This window comes from Mobula hypostoma, chromosome 4, assembly GCF_963921235.1.
Source record: "Mobula hypostoma chromosome 4, sMobHyp1.1, whole genome shotgun sequence".
NCBI classification, from domain to species: Eukaryota; Metazoa; Chordata; class Chondrichthyes; order Myliobatiformes; family Myliobatidae; genus Mobula; species Mobula hypostoma.
In genome coordinates this window covers 34,648,328-34,664,063 of record NC_086100.1, presented here as the reverse complement: position 1 = coordinate 34,664,063, position 15,736 = coordinate 34,648,328, and the positions used below count along the sequence as shown (strand labels likewise).

The following is a 15,736-nucleotide window of genomic DNA, read 5'->3' as shown; positions in this document are numbered from 1 at the left end:
TAATTAGCATGCATACATTGAAGTGGCTACTAGATGTATATTCATCAAAAAACACAATTACAGCATCACAACTGGATCATTTTCTGTCTTTATTTCACATCCATTATCAGTGTTGGCTTAGTTTAGCTTTGGTGTTGATGAAGTTGTTGAGAGAATATCTTAAAATCAGCTTTGGATGGACAATCTCAACCAGCCAATATATAGAATTCATATTTTCTCATATTCTCACATTTCTCATGAAGTCACTTGGCCTATCAAGTTTCCAGAATAATCCTACAAATCATACCCCGCCTCTAATTTCCTTTCACATGCTCACCAAGTCTCCCTGATTTTCCTACTGCCCACTTGCATTAGAGGTAATTTACAGTGGCTAATTAACTTACCAGCCAGCACGGGAGACCAGAGCACCTGGAGGAAACCCACACAGTCACAGGGATAACGTGAAAACTCCACACAGACAGCATCGAGGGTTAGGAATGAAGCTGGTTCTCTGGACCTGTGAGGCAGCAACACTACCAGCGCCATCCTATTGATGTTGTATTCGTAGTCAGCCATTTATACAGCCTTTATTACTTCATCTATGAGCAACATCACAGGTTGAGAGTAATTCCGGTTGAAGCTACTGTGTGTTACCTTAGTGGTCGATTTAAAGGCCCAGATAGACCACTGCCTGAACCAAATGCAAACCGGGTTGCAGGGTTAGAAGAGTTTTGTAAACAAAATACTTGTGCCTTTCTCTACTGCAGCAAATATTAAAAACTGATAAACAGTATAAATGAATTGTACAGCTAGTGAAACATGATTAATTTTTATTAGCTCACATTCCATGCAGGAAATTACAATGAACATTATTACAGGTCTCCCAGAATGTTGACTTGAGACTCATTCCAAATTAGGCTATTTATGATTGATGTATACACAAAAATCAGAGTTTTGATGTTCAGTGTTATGAAGGGCAGTGCATGCAAGGTTAACAGGTGGAAACCATAAGGCCTCTTGAGTCTGCTCTTGTCGTTCAATAATATCATGGCCTCAGCTCTGCTTTCCTTCCTATTCTCCATAACAATGACTTCCCTAAAATTCCTTATTGGAGACCAGCAAAGTGGGTAAATTAGATTTTCAACAGAATAAACCTGTGATTGATCAAGGAAAATAACATATCTGCTCTGAAAATTCTTGAAGGGGTATACCTGCAGTACTGGGATTCAATATATCCCTGCCTTTTGCCCATACAATTTTGTGAAAGTCATGAAGGAAATAGACCATATTGTTAATGACATTTTCCATTAGGTTCCATAACTTCTAAGACCAGAGGACACAGTCTCAGAACAGAGGGGAGTCCTTTTAGAGCAAAGATGAGGAGGAATTTCTTTAGGCTGAGAGTGGTGAATCTGTGGAATTCGTTGCACAGACGGTGGTGGAGGACGCCTTCATGTATATTTAAGGCAGAGGTTGATAGATTCTTGATTTGTCAGGGCACAAAAGGATATGGAAGGAAGGCAGGAGATTGGGGCTGAGAGGTAAAATTGGATCAGCCATGATGAAATGGTGGAGCAGACTCAATGGGCCAAATGGCCTAATTCTGCTCCTATGTCGAATGGTTTTCTGGTCTTATAATTCCATTACTTTTCCAAGTAGGAGAAAGTTTGCTAAAGTTTACCACAACTTAAACACTGAGAATATATATATTACTGAGACTGAGAAAAATTGAGTGAAAATAAGTGGGTGAAAAGGCATGTTGAATTTAGTGTCCAAACTCACCTACTGTGTAAACCATAAATTTCATTTTTACCTTCAATTTCCTTTGGGTTAAACTTTTCAACTGCAAAACTCTTCTGACAGATGAATAATCATCAGTCAAATTACAGATTTGTTCAATATCATATTTGTGTATAGAAGACCCAAAGAGGTTGATTTTAATTGCAAGTATTAGGAAAGAAAGATCATAAGGAGCATAAAATAAACTTGCTGAGCAAGGTATTAAAGCATTACATATTCACTGTCAGGCTGCATTCCCTGTTGGAAAGGAGTGGAGAAGGTGGAGGACTTCTTGGCTACCCTGCTTTGAAATGAGAGGCTACAATGAGAAAGGAAGTGAAGAATGTGTTTATGATGGCATGTAATATGTCTAAAAGAAATAACAGCTTCAATCTTGCTTTATTTTTCAGGAAGCCATGATAGTTGCTATCAAAAGTTTACCTCCTGGAACGTTACTGAATATCATTGGTTTAGGCTCGAATGTGAGGACTCTCTTCTCTTCCAGTCGGCTGTGTAGTGATGTAAGCTTCCAACTGTAAATATAAGTCAATTCCTTTAAGTGTTTACAGCTTAAGTTGGAACAGCACAACCATTTATTTTAAATGTTCTGTTTCAAAAATCATTTTGTAATATTTTGTGCAATTATTTGAGGGGTGAGGTGGGATATGTTTTTCCTATATTTCTGCAGAAGCACACTGGCCGGTGAGAGGATGTAATAGTTTCTGAAATGAAAGACGAAACCGGTCACCCATTTTCCCTTTTTGTTAGAACAACTCATCATCAGTTGCTTGCTGCCATAAACTTTGAGACGTTCTAATTGAACTACCGAACAAGATGACAAGCTTGAAAGATTAGCTTTTATTTGTTGCATGTGCATTGAAACATGCAGTGAAATGTGTAGTTTCGTGTCAATGCCCAGTACAGTACAGGGACTGTGCTGAAGGCAACCCGAGAGTGTTGCCATGCAACGTAAGCCTGCTCACAGCTTACTGATCCCAACCTGTACGTCTTATGGAAATGTGGGAAGAAATCGGAGCACCGGACTACGCGGTCACGGGGAGAATATGCAAACTCCTTATAGACAGCAGCAGGAATTGAAACCTGATCCTACAGCTGCCACTGTAAACCATCACAATAATGAATACACTACCATGTCACCCCAAGAGAGCAATATTCATGACCTTTGACTTGAAATCAAACCTGAAATTGAGCATTTAAATTATGGGCCATGCAATATTATTAATTCACTCTCATCTTACATTAATTCTGTGCAGTCTCCAGTGAAGCTTTTTATTTGTTTAAAGGAGACCCTGTCATTGGCCTGTGAGTATATTCAGAGAATGGGAGCTGACATGGGCAGCACCAATATCCTTGCTGCTTTATCCTGGATTTATAAGCAACCAGTGCTTTGTGGGTATCCTCGACAGCTCTTTCTTTTGACTGATGCATCAGTGTGCCATGCTGGGAAAATTATAGAGCTGGTTCGAAAATATGCAACCTCAGCAAGGTACGTCGCTTATGATTCTTTCGTACTTGTGTTCCATTAGATAAATGCTGTGCTACCGATCGATCGCTATACTTATCTTCAAAGGGTACTTACTGAATTTATTTTTCTATTTCACTGCATCTTATCTGCATGCTGCCTGCCCATTGAAGACATCATCTGAAACACAGGTCACTTTCCATGGGAAAATGTGGGCGGTCCAACACTTCCACATGATCAACTCTCAGATTCTCTCATAGCAACGCAGAAATGGGCCTCTTCAGGTCTACCTCATCCTTGCCAATCATTATGCCTATCTACACTAGTCCCATTTGCTTACATTAGGCCTGTGTCCTTCTATGGCTTTCCTGTCCAAACTCCTTTTAAACACAGTAATTGCATCCGTCTCAACCATCTCCTCCGGCAGCTTGTTCTAGGCCTAAGATCAACCCCCCCACCTCTTATATTTTGGTGAAAATAAACCCAGCCTATCCAGTCTCACCTTATAACTAAAGCCCTCGGTTCCAGGCAGCCCCCGGGTAAATTTCTTCTGTCCATTACTATATGAACAGTTATTTCCTCAGACCAGATATTAGAAATGCTGAAGCCAATGGGCAAGATCATGCTGGCCCTGCCCCATACCTCATGCTTCCTTGCAGCTTGTTGTCCCCAGGGCTGTGCTGGTATCACCGCTGTGTTTGTTCCATGAGGGGTAGTGACGTGGGTATGGTGATCAGGCTACAGACACTGAGGCTCTGCCCATTGACCACTTGATGACCTTCTGACGGCTTCTTCTATCCAAGGACTTTTCCAGCATTGCTATAAGTTTCTGATGATCAAACAAAATTCAAAGAATTGATAATAGTTATTCTCTTAAAAACAATGATTTTGCTTGAAGCATTATTACCATGTAAATTAATTAAAATATCAATATAATATGAAAATTGACATAAAATAAAAGCAAGCAAGCTACATGTCTTTCTAAGCGAATGACTGAGGCCATGCAGGTCTGAAACTGGGAGGGAAGTTGCAAAGTGCATTCAGCTCCTCATCTCCGTGTTGTGAAACACAAGGCCAGATGCTTCTCCCTGCTGGTAGCCTGCAATCCATATGGAACCAGTCAGTCCATCAGCATAATGCTGCCCATTGTCTAACACAAACCCCAAGCCAAAACTATCAAATCCATTCTGCTTTCTGGAAACTGCTTAAGGGCGCACCTCCTTGCTACATCAGTATGATGTTTAACTTGACAGGAGTTACAGGTCAGATAGTCATTCCACCACCAACAATGCCTTTTTTCACAACATTCTGTCTCAGTTCCATCTTTGTTGCTTTTAGGTTTGACCAGTCCAATGGAATTCTTACCTATTCTCAGTAACACTGATCTTTAATCCTCAACCTGCACGATAATGAGTCCACCCATCATTACCCAGGTGCCCACCAGTTGAACTGACGTTGACACTTAGGAATAGCCTCTATTGAAATTGTCATTCTTGTTTAGGAATTGGAGGTTCACACAAAAATAATTCAATATATATATCAATTGGCTATTTAACATCGTTGGAAGGTCCTGTTTGTAAGTAAGTTTCTTCGTGATTGTATCATTATAGTGAAAAGAAGAAACATGCACGTTATAAAGAATTTTATGTTTAAAGTGGTACAAATCTTTCCATCAAAGTTTGTTAATCTAAAGTCTATATGACTTTAGTTTGCCTTCTCTTTCTTGCATTAACCCAAGTGAACTAGTTTGATTCACCAATTATATATCCAATTAGTTTTTAGTACTAATAGTTGACAACACTACTTACGTTATTTGGTCAAAAGGAAGAAACGTGTTGAGAAGATCAAAGTTGTTTACTAAATGTCTATAACAATAAAGCAAATTAAAACTAGTTATTAGGAGATTTATTAGGCTGGCGTCCAGGAGTCACGCACTTACCTGCTGATTCCAAGGAAAATGCCATTAGCAAAATTGGCAGCATAACTCTGCAGAGTTTACAATGCCGGCAGTGTTTAAGGCACTACCATTGCCCATGCAGGGATTCAGTAACCATTTCTTGTAGCTCATGATTAATATTAACTGCTTTCATTATCGTAGTTTTAAAGACAAATTACAGAAAAAATTATGTATTTCTATTACCACAATTTTAACTGAAGATTTCAATAGATGTTTCAGTTATGGGCTGGGTCCGAATGCTTGCAAGCGGTTACTACACAGAATAGCAAAGATCACCGGTGGAACATTTGAAACTTTCAGTGAAGGTGAACAGCTAAAACCCAAGGTATGTGGCCAATAAGACTGAATCATAAGCTGAGATCAGTTTGGCTTGATACTGTATAAAACAGACAATAAATATCTGGCTGATTAACAGTTGTAGTTCTTTCTCTTCAATTCTGATATCTAAACCCTATCATATTAATCTTTTACAAACCCATCGCTTCTTCTAATCATCTCTGTCAGCTTTAGACCAATATTTCCTCATCCCCATGTCTTGTGTAAACTAAATAACGGGCAAAATACATAGGCTATCTGTGAAACTGATGTTAAATTTGTAAAGAAAATATCAAATAGCATTGTTACTTCAGTGTTTATGAAATTCGACAGAAGTAGAATAATTTAAAAATAAAATGGTGTTGAAAATGGCATATTGCTAGTTAAAGCTGGATTGTCTAAATAAAAAACTGCCCATAATTGGTCAGTTTTTTTGCCAGTTCAGATTAACCAGCAAATTCATGTGGCAGTCTGATTTAATGTTACTTCCAGATTAAAACATTCTTGCTGTTAGTTGAATGGCTTGAATTCTAATTGAACTTGTAAATTCTTCAAAATGAAGATAACAAAGCAGGTGTGTGGGAACCTGTCTTGTCTTGCCCTCAGGATAAAAATCTGCTGACTTTTCATGTATGCCTTGGGCAGTTAGGTTTGCTGGTTCAATTTCTTGCTAAAGAGTAGGGCACATGTAATCATTTAGACATAATTTCCCAGCAATAGTTGAAATAAAATTGAAGAAAATAGATGTTTTTTCATTTATTGTCATTATATTTAATAACTTGTATCTCTTCAGTAACATCAGAATACTGCTACAGTTTTAGTTCCAACTTATATTGGCAACAAACCAACTAAAATTAAGATGTTTATGATTTTGCTGAATTGTTTTCAGAGATTATAATGGTCAGTGTACTCTAATAATATCCTAAAGAGGGGAAATATTGAGACTCTTTCTGTAACATGACTGCTTTTCAACCAAAGATTTAACAGACTCAAGTTCTGCATGGAATGAAATGCAAATAAACTTTAATGATTCCTCATTTGGAGAGCTCAGTGAGCCAGATTACCCATTATGTTATCAGAAAAAAATCACAGAACAGGACCTGAATATTAATGTATTTTTTTCTCTATCAATCAGCTAATTAAATCTTTAAAGAAAGCAATTGAGCCAGTCTTGAGTGACATCACCATCGAATGGTATCTCCCCGATACTTTAGAAGTTCTTCTGACTCCAATCGAAATTGGACCTTTGTACCCAGGCGACCATCTCAACAGCTATGGAGTCATTTACGATCTTTCTGGATTCCAAAAGAAGAAGAATGTCGTAAGTCTAGTCTGAATCTTCTCATTACATTCAGACCAGAAAAGAACGCAAGCACCAGTATTCAGGACAGTGAACAAGTAGAAAAAAAGTAAATAATGAGAAAGGCAAGTTTAGTTCAAGTAGATCCTGACAGGTGAAGAAGAAGAATGGGAAAATCAGCGAGTGGCTGAGGGATGTCAGGGATTGTGCTGGTGAGAGCAGATAGCAACGGGGAAAAAAGGTGATGGGAAATGTACTCGCTCACTGTAGAAAGTGGTGAGGTGATTACTGGTAATTTCACGGGCATGTGAAATTGGAATGGTTGCTGACTTGTGACCATAATAGATGGATTAGGAGGAAAGGATTAGAGATGAAGGACATGGAAAGGAATACATATTCAGAAAAGTATATTTGCTGTGAAAATTGGAAAGAAAGGGTAGATTGACCTTGTGAATAGATTTTAGTCAAATCACAATCATCAGAATATCAGGAGGTCTGGATGCTTCCATGAATCTAACATTAACTGAACCAGCTTCTGAGTTGGTTAATGTTTCCTTCCAAAAAGCTTGTTACAAAAAGTCCCTGGAAGAAAAGTAAAAAAAAAAATCAATCTGAAATGCTAGGTGTGTTTAATAGCGTGTAACTGCTGGAGAGCTCTGTGAATTAGATGTGTCTCTTACCAGTACTCAGCCTGCTTTCTGTGTAAGTTGGTGGTTTGTGTCAGTGCTGAGAGCACAGGAACTCTGCTCAGTTAAGGGTATCTGCTGATTAAAGATATGTTTTGATGGCAATCTGATTTTTTTATTGTTAATGGAATTAATTACCGAAGCAGATTAAACATTATTCACATGAGTAGATGATGTGTTTAGCAAAAGTGACCTAGGATGAATTTCTCTACACAACTATTTCTGAGTTATTTCTTTGATAAACAGATTTAATTTAAAAAGTTGAATACCGATACATTGATATTGAACCAGAAGAAATATAGATTTTCTCATTTGGATAAAAGGTTCGCTCTGATTTTAATGACAGTGACTAACTTCATGGGAAATGTATTGATAACACAGGAGCAGGATTGTGCCACTTGGACCATTGAATCTGCTCCTCCATTCTATATGGCGGATTTATTATTTCTCTCAACCCCATTCTCCTGCCTTCTCCACAAAACTTTTGACCCCCTGACTAACCAAGAAACCTATCAACCTCTGCTTTAAATGCACTCAATGACTTGGTCTTCACTGTCATCTGTGGCAATGAATTCTACAGATTCACCACCCCCTGACTAAAGCAATTCCTTCCCATTTCTATTCCAAATGGATGTCCCCCTATTCTGAGCTGTGCTCTCTGGTCCTAGACTCATCCACTATAGAAAGCATCCTCTCCACATCCACTCTATCTAAGCCTTTCAATATTCAATGGATTTCAGTGAGATACCCCTTCATTCTTCTGAACTCCAGTGAGTGCATCAAACACTCCTCATGCATTAACCCTTTCCTTCACGGAATCATTCTCATAAACTGTTGTGCATTTAATATTTTGGTAATATTTGAGTAATATTGTAAATATATTTGCTTCAGCTTTTTTGTTGTTTACATAATTCATTACAGATAATATGTAAAAGTATGTGAATGACATACTTCACTATGCCACTACATCATAGGTGTGCACCTTGTTCAAACTTAAAACAAAGCATCCACATTCTCCCAGGCTCCCATTTTTCTTTAATTAGTTTTATGTTTTGGGGTTACAAAACATAACAGTGGCAACAAGGAAGTTTTAAACGAACATGAGATGACTACCTGTTGAAGCGCAGTGAGATATTAAAGTTAATAAAAGTGCAGTGATTTTTTTGATTAAGTTTTTTTAAAAGAAGTGTAGCACACTTTCTTCGCAAGACGAGAGAAACAGTCGAGTAAAAAAAAAGTGTCGAACTTGGTTTCTTCAAGAAGGGAGAGAGACAGTTGAATTAAGAATGAAAGGCAGAAAATGGACGGAATTCATGGGTTCATAAACACTGAGTACTGGATGCTAATAATACTTTAAAACAAACAGAAATGGCTGGCTACATTGGAAAGATAGACGCATTCGATTGCACAAGAGATAACTGCTGTACGTATACAGAGTGAATTTAATGGTTCAACTCAATGGTTCCTTTTAATATCAGAAAATGTATACAATATACAATCTGAAATTCTTCCTCTCCTCAGATATCCTCAAAACAGAAGAAAGCAAAGAATGAATGACAGAGAAAAAATTAAGAACCCCCAGGCTTCCATGCCATGCCCCCCATGTCCCTCCCTCTCCCAATTCCCCCACTTATTCTAGCAGAAAGCATCAGCACCCTCACCACCCACAATACAAGCAACAGCAAAGCCCCAAAGAGAGACCATGATCTACAGTCCATCAAAATCTACTTCATTCCAACAGTTTGACAAGTCTTAGTCTCTCTCTCTCTCTCTCTCTCTCTCTCTCTCTCTCTCTCTCTTCTCCCCCCCCCCTTTTATTTTGAGTTCCCCAGACTCCAGAACCTGCAGCAAACGCTCACTCACCACCAAGAGAGGGAGAGAGTGTTTACCCGAGTGCAGAGATCTTCGATGGCTGTACTCGCTGTCTGGATGTTCTGCCTCCCTGTGACACTTTAGTTCGTGACAATGGTGAGAAATTGGGTCCACAGGGCTTCAGTAGGGTGCACACCAAAGATGCCCATCTTCAGGTCGCTTCTAGAGATATCGAAAACGCAGCCAAGCGACAAGACCCAAGGATGGGGAACACGCCGCAGAGAAGACCCACTGTTTGAGTGCAGCTGTAGATCATAGATTCCGACAGGACTCCAGCCACCTTGGAAAGGAATATAGAAACATTAGAAGAAGAATTTAAATTGTTTTGCTGATATACCAGGAGGAGTTGCCCTCTGTCGACGTATTTTGAGCTGTATATTGAAGCAAATGAAATAGCCAATGAAAAGCAAGTGTGAATATTGCTGAGTGTAATTGGTGAAAAGGCATATAGTTTGCTTAGAAGTTTAACTGCTCCAACCAAACCAGCTGAAATGAGCTTTGCTGATATTGTGAAAGTAATGTAGTAACATTTAGACCATAAGACAAAGGAACAGAAGTCGGCCATTCAGCCTATCGAGTCCGCTCCACCATTTTATCATAAGCTGATCTATTCCCCCATTTAGTCCCACTCCCCTGCCTTCTCACCATAACCTTTGATGCCCTGCCTACTCAGATACCTATCAATCTCTGCCTTAAATACATCCAATCACTTGACCTCCACTGCCGCCCGTGGCAACAAATTCCACAGATTCAACACCCTCTGGCTAAAAAAAATTCTTTGCATCTCTGTTCTGAATGGGTGCCCTTCAATCCTTAATTCATGCCCTTTCGTGCCAGACTCCCCCACCATGGGAAACAACTTTGCCACTTCCACTCTGTCCACGCCTTTCAACATTCAACATGTTTCTATGAGGTCCCCCCCTCATTCTTCTAAACTCCAAGGATTACAGTCCAAGAGTGGTCAAACATTCCTCATATGTTAATCCTCTCATTCCCGGAATCATTCTAGTGAATCTTCTCTGAACCCTCTCCAATGTCAGCATATTCTTTCTTAAATAAGGAACCCAAAACTGCACACAGTACTCCAAGTGAGGTCTTACCAGTGTTTTATAGAGCCTCAACAGCACATCCCTGTTCCTATATTCTATTCCTCTAGAAATGAATGCCAACATTGCATTCGCCGCCTTCACCATCGACTCAACCTGGAGATTAACCTTAAGGGTATCCTGCACGAGGACTCCCAAGTCCCGTTGCATCTCAGAACTTTGAATTCTCTCCCCATTTAAATAATAGTCTGCCTGTTTATTTCTTCTACCAAAGTGCATGACCATACACTTTCCAACATTGTATTTCATTTGCCACTTTGCCCATTCTCCCAATCTATCCAAGTCTCTCTGCAGACTCTGTTTCCTCAGCACTACCGGCCCCTCCACCTATCTTTGTATCGTCAGCAAACTTAGCCACAAAGCCATCTATTCCATAATCCAAATCATTGAAGTACAACGTAAAAAGAAGCAGCCCCAACACGGACCCCTGTGGAACACGACTGGTAACCGGCAGCCAACCAGAATGGGATCCCTTTATTCTCACTCTCTGTTTCCTGCCAATCAGCCAACGCCCTATCCACATATGTAACTTTCCCATAATTACATGGACTCTTATCTTGTTTAGCAGCCTCATGTGCGGTACCTTGTCAAAGGCCTTCTGGAAATCCAAATACACAACATCCACTGCATCTCCCTTGTCTAGCCTACTTGTAATTTCCTCAAAAAATTGTAATAGGTTTGTCAGGCAGGATTTTCCTTGAAGGAAACCATGCTGAGTTCTGCCTATCTTGCAATATGCCTCTAGGTACGCTGTAACCTCATCCTTGACAATTGACTTGAACAACTTCCAACCACCGATGTCAAGCTGACAGGTCTATAATTTCCTTTTTGCTTCCTCACCCCAGCGGAGTGACATTTGCAATCTTCCAGTCCTCCAAAACCATGCCAGAATCTATTGACTTTTGAAAGATCATTGCTAATGCCTCCACAATCTCCACAGCTACTTCCTTCAGAACACGAGGGCGCATTCCATTTGGTCCGGCAGATTTATCTACCCTTAGACTATTCAGCTTCCTGAGTACTTTCTCTGTCGTAATTGTGACTGCGCACACTTCTCTTCCCTGACACCCTTGAGTGTCCGGTATACTGCTGATATCATCTTTAGTAAGGACTGATGCAAAATACTCATTCAGTTCCTCCGCCATCTCCTTATCTCCCATTACAATTTCTCCAGCATCATTTTCTATTGGTCCTATATCTACTCTTAGCCGTCTTTTACTCTTTATATACTTGAAAAAGCTTTTAGTATCCTCCTTGATATTATTTGCTAGCTTCCTTTCATAGTTCATCTTTTCCCTCTTAATGACCTTCTTAGTTTCCTTTTGTAAGCTTTCAAAAACTTCCCAATCCTCTGTCTTGTCACTAATTTTTGCTTCCTTGTATGCCCTCTCTTTTGCTTTAACTTTGGCTTTGACTTCTCTTGTCAGCCACGGTTGCATCCTTTTTCCATTCGAAAATTTCTTCTTTTTTGGAATATATCTGTCTTGCACCTTCCTCACTTCTCGCATAAACTCCAGCCACTGCTGCTCTGCTGTCCTTCCCGCTAGTGTCCTTTTCCAGTCAACTTTGTCCAGTTCCTCCCTCATGCCACTGTAATTTTCCTTTACTCCACGGAAATACCGACATATCAGATTTCGGCTTCTCTTTCTCAAATTTCACAGTGAACTCAATCATATTATGATCACTGCCTCCTAAGGGTTCCTTCACCTCAATCTCTCTAGTCACCTCTGGTGCATTACACAATACCCAATCCAGTACAGCCGATCCCCTAGTGGGCTCAACAACAAGCTGTTCTAAAAAGCCATCTTGTAGACATTCTCTCTCTTGAGATTTAGAACCAAAAGCATTGTTGATGCAAAACGTTTTAGATTTCATAACCAGAATGAAAGGAACAGGACTCCATTTCAGCTTATGTGGCTGAATGGAAGAAGTTTTCTGAGCATTGTCAGTTCAATGATGGGCTTAATGGTGCACTGAGATATTGTTCAATTTATTGAATCTTACAAGAAAAGAGCAGTTGAAATTGCTTTATCAATGGAATCCGCGGTCAGGGATGCAATTGAGTTGAGTTGCAGAAAGTGAGCGTGAACGAAACTACAACATCTAAGGTGAAACCTGCTTGGCTGAACAAGTTGTGTTATCATTGTTACACACACCAGAACAATACAGGTTTAAAAGTGAAACTTGTAGAAAATGCAACAAAGTAGGACACATACAAAGAGCATATTGGGCTAACAAAAGTAAATTAACTGCACAGGGAAGAAATAAAAATAAAAAGTCAAGTTGCAGTTTCAAAAAAAGCAAAATCTGTATCCTGTTGATGAAAAATCTGATAATAATGAGTTTGACATGTACTGTGTAGCCTTGAGATTTATATCGTGTAAATTAACAAGAGGCAAGCAAGTGGCTTACACCAGAAGTGAATGCCAAGTTACTTAAAGTGGAATTGGACCCTGGCTCAGCTGTTTCCATCATTCCACAAAATGCATTTGAATGGCATTTCAAAGATACTAAACTGCAGAAGGCTGCCTGATTCTAGGATTGAATGGCTTGTCATATTATGAGTGTTTGATGGCTCTGGGCCTGTATTCCTTGGAATTCAGAAGAATGATGGGTGATCTAATTGAAATCTATTGAATGGTGAAAGGTCTTGATGGAGAGGATATTTCCTATGGTGGAAAGTCTAAGACCAGAGGACACAGCCTCAGACCAGAGGGGTGTCCTTTTAGAATGGAGATGGGGAGGAATTTCTTTATCTAGGGAGTAAAGAAGGCTGTGGAGGCCAAGTCTTTGTGAGTATTTAAGTCAGAGGTTGATAGATTCTTGATTGGTCAAGGCATGAAGGGATATGGGAAGAAGGCAGGAGATTGTGGCAGAGAGGAAAATTGGATCAGCCATGATGGAATAGCAGAGCAAACCTAATGGGCCATATAGCCTAATTCCTATATTTTATGGTCTTATGATATCTAACTAACTCCTGTGTGAATTACATTTGCAACAGTGAAATACAACAACCAGTAAGCCACATTGAACTTGTATGTAGTAAAAAGAGGAGGACCAGTATTTGGGGGTCATGGTTGGCTTTGAAAGCTACAACTTGATTGGAGATCCACCATTTGCATGTCACATCCCCTGCAATAGAGTCAATTGAAAGCAAATCAAGAAAGGTACTGGATGATGTCACAGCAGTGTTTAAGGATGGTGTTGGAAAACTCAAACATATCAAGGGTTAAATGAAAATGCTACACCCAAGTTTTGCAAAGCCCGTTCTGGTTTCTTATACCCTCCATGATAAAGTAGCCAGTGAGCTAGATCACATGGAGGCTGAAGAAATTCTTTCCAAGGTTGGGTGGAGCCCATGGGCACCGCTATTGGCCCTAGTAACAAAGAATAATGGGTCTGTCAGGATCTGTGGTGATTTTAAGGTCACTATCGATCCAGTACTAAAAGTAGATCAATACCCTCTGCACAGAATAGAGGATATATTTGCAAACCCTTCTGGAGGGAAACATTTCGGCAAAGTGGACTTAGCTGAGGCCCACCTGCAGATGAAGATGGAAGATGAGTCCAAAGTGTTCCTCACCATAAACACTCACAAAGGGCTTTATCCCTATAATAGGCATATTTTTGGAGTAGCAACTGCAGTCGCACTCTGGCAGAAAGCTATGGACCAGATGCCTCAAGGCTATCCAGGCACCCAGTGTTACCTGGATAACATTGTTACCAGTAAGGATGACAAGGAACATCTCCAAAACTCCAAGACAGTGGTAAAAAGGTTAGAAGTTTATGGACTCAGAGCATGATGTGAAAAGTGTCAGTTCTTTAAACCAAGCATCATTTACTGTGGTCACAGCATTGACGCACAAAGTTTACACAGGTGTGCAGAGAAAATTCAAGCAATGGCGGATGTCCCAAGGCTAAATGACATGTCACATTTGGAGCTCTTTTTCAAATTTGTCAATTACTATAACAGATTCCTGCCAAACCTGGCTGCTGTGCTCCACCCCTTGGACTCATTGCTACAGATCGGGAAGAAATGAGGTGGCTTTTGTGAGGGGATCCTGGAGTGCCCTATTAACTGTTTGAAGAGAGACAGAGTTATTTATCACCGATAGTTTGTTTTGAAAAGAGAGAGAGAGACTAAGATTAACAGTTGGTCTGTCACTTTAGGGCACTGGAAGTAACTTTGGATTTCTACTTTGGAGACAGCACCGAGCAGCTCGAAAGTTGCTATGGTGACCGACAGCACATTATTGATGTTACTTTCAAGGACAGTTCTGCTTGCTTGCATTTCTTCACAGACCAAGGAAGGAGGGACTCTGTGAATGACAGTTGATGCTCAGCACGGTGAGATAAATAGGAGGTCAGATGATACAGACCTCAGACACATGATCTGGACACTGAATGAGCATTGTTGTGCCCGCAGAGAAAGTGGGTTTTGGAGGATTGATCAGGCGGATTGATCCAATCGCTCTTGCAATGAAGGAGAAGGGGTTGACTGGTGGGGAGTTGTCTATCTGTCCACCTTTGCCGGGGTGATAGCTCCACCACAGGAAACTGGTCCCCCTTGTTAAAGTCACAGTCGGTGACTTGTGAAGGATTTCGGAGGACGACGAGAAGATCGACAGCATCAACTCACCGCAAGACTCAAATCTCTCTCTCTCTCTCTCTCTCTCTCTCTCTCTCTCTCTCTCTCTCTCTCTCTCTCTCTCTCTCTCTCTCTCTCTCTCTCTCTCTCTCTCTCTCTCTCTCTCTCTCTCTCTCTCTCTCTCTCTCTCTCTCTCTCTCTCTCTCTCTCTCTCTCTCTCTCTCTCTCTCTCTCTCTTCCTCTCTCTCCCCGCCCCCAAAGACCACGAGCTGAACTGTACTCATCATCGTAAGACTGTATCTTTTTACCCCTAGACTTAAAGAAGCTTGGTTTTTCATTCATATATTTCCACACTTACTGATTTGCTTACTTATATATATAATCATTGCTAACCTGTTTGATTTATCTACATTTATATTACTGTATTGTGTAGTTACTAATAAATATTATTAGTTTATAGCAATACTGTACTCCAAAGTGTTTTCCATCTCTGCTGGTTCTTTATTCCCGTCACGGGGTTTGTGACAAAATTGGGTCCTGCGTCCGCGATATGAACAAATTGTTTGGGAGGCTGGTTTGAATTGATTGCGGAAAATTCCTTTCGATTTGGTCGCGTGGAATATCAGCAGAAATGGAGGGTGAAGTTAATAAGTTTTTGGCAGAATCAGCCT

The 15,736-nt window shown here is 40.2% G+C and overlaps 1 protein-coding gene across 5 annotated transcripts in view; it reads left to right on the top strand.

Moving 5' to 3' along the window:
* vwa5b2 (von Willebrand factor A domain containing 5B2) overlaps positions 1-15,736 on the top strand; it is a 132,021-nt gene that overhangs the window by 52,281 nt on the left and 64,004 nt on the right. For all 5 annotated transcript variants that reach the window (XM_063045569.1, XM_063045568.1, XM_063045566.1 and 2 more), the window contains 4 exons: positions 2,169-2,279; positions 3,063-3,265; positions 5,409-5,523; positions 6,649-6,834. In XM_063045569.1, the coding sequence (XP_062901639.1) occupies positions 2,169-2,279; positions 3,063-3,265; positions 5,409-5,523; positions 6,649-6,834 (615 nt within the window). The remainder of the gene's footprint in view (positions 1-2,168; positions 2,280-3,062; positions 3,266-5,408; positions 5,524-6,648; positions 6,835-15,736) is intronic.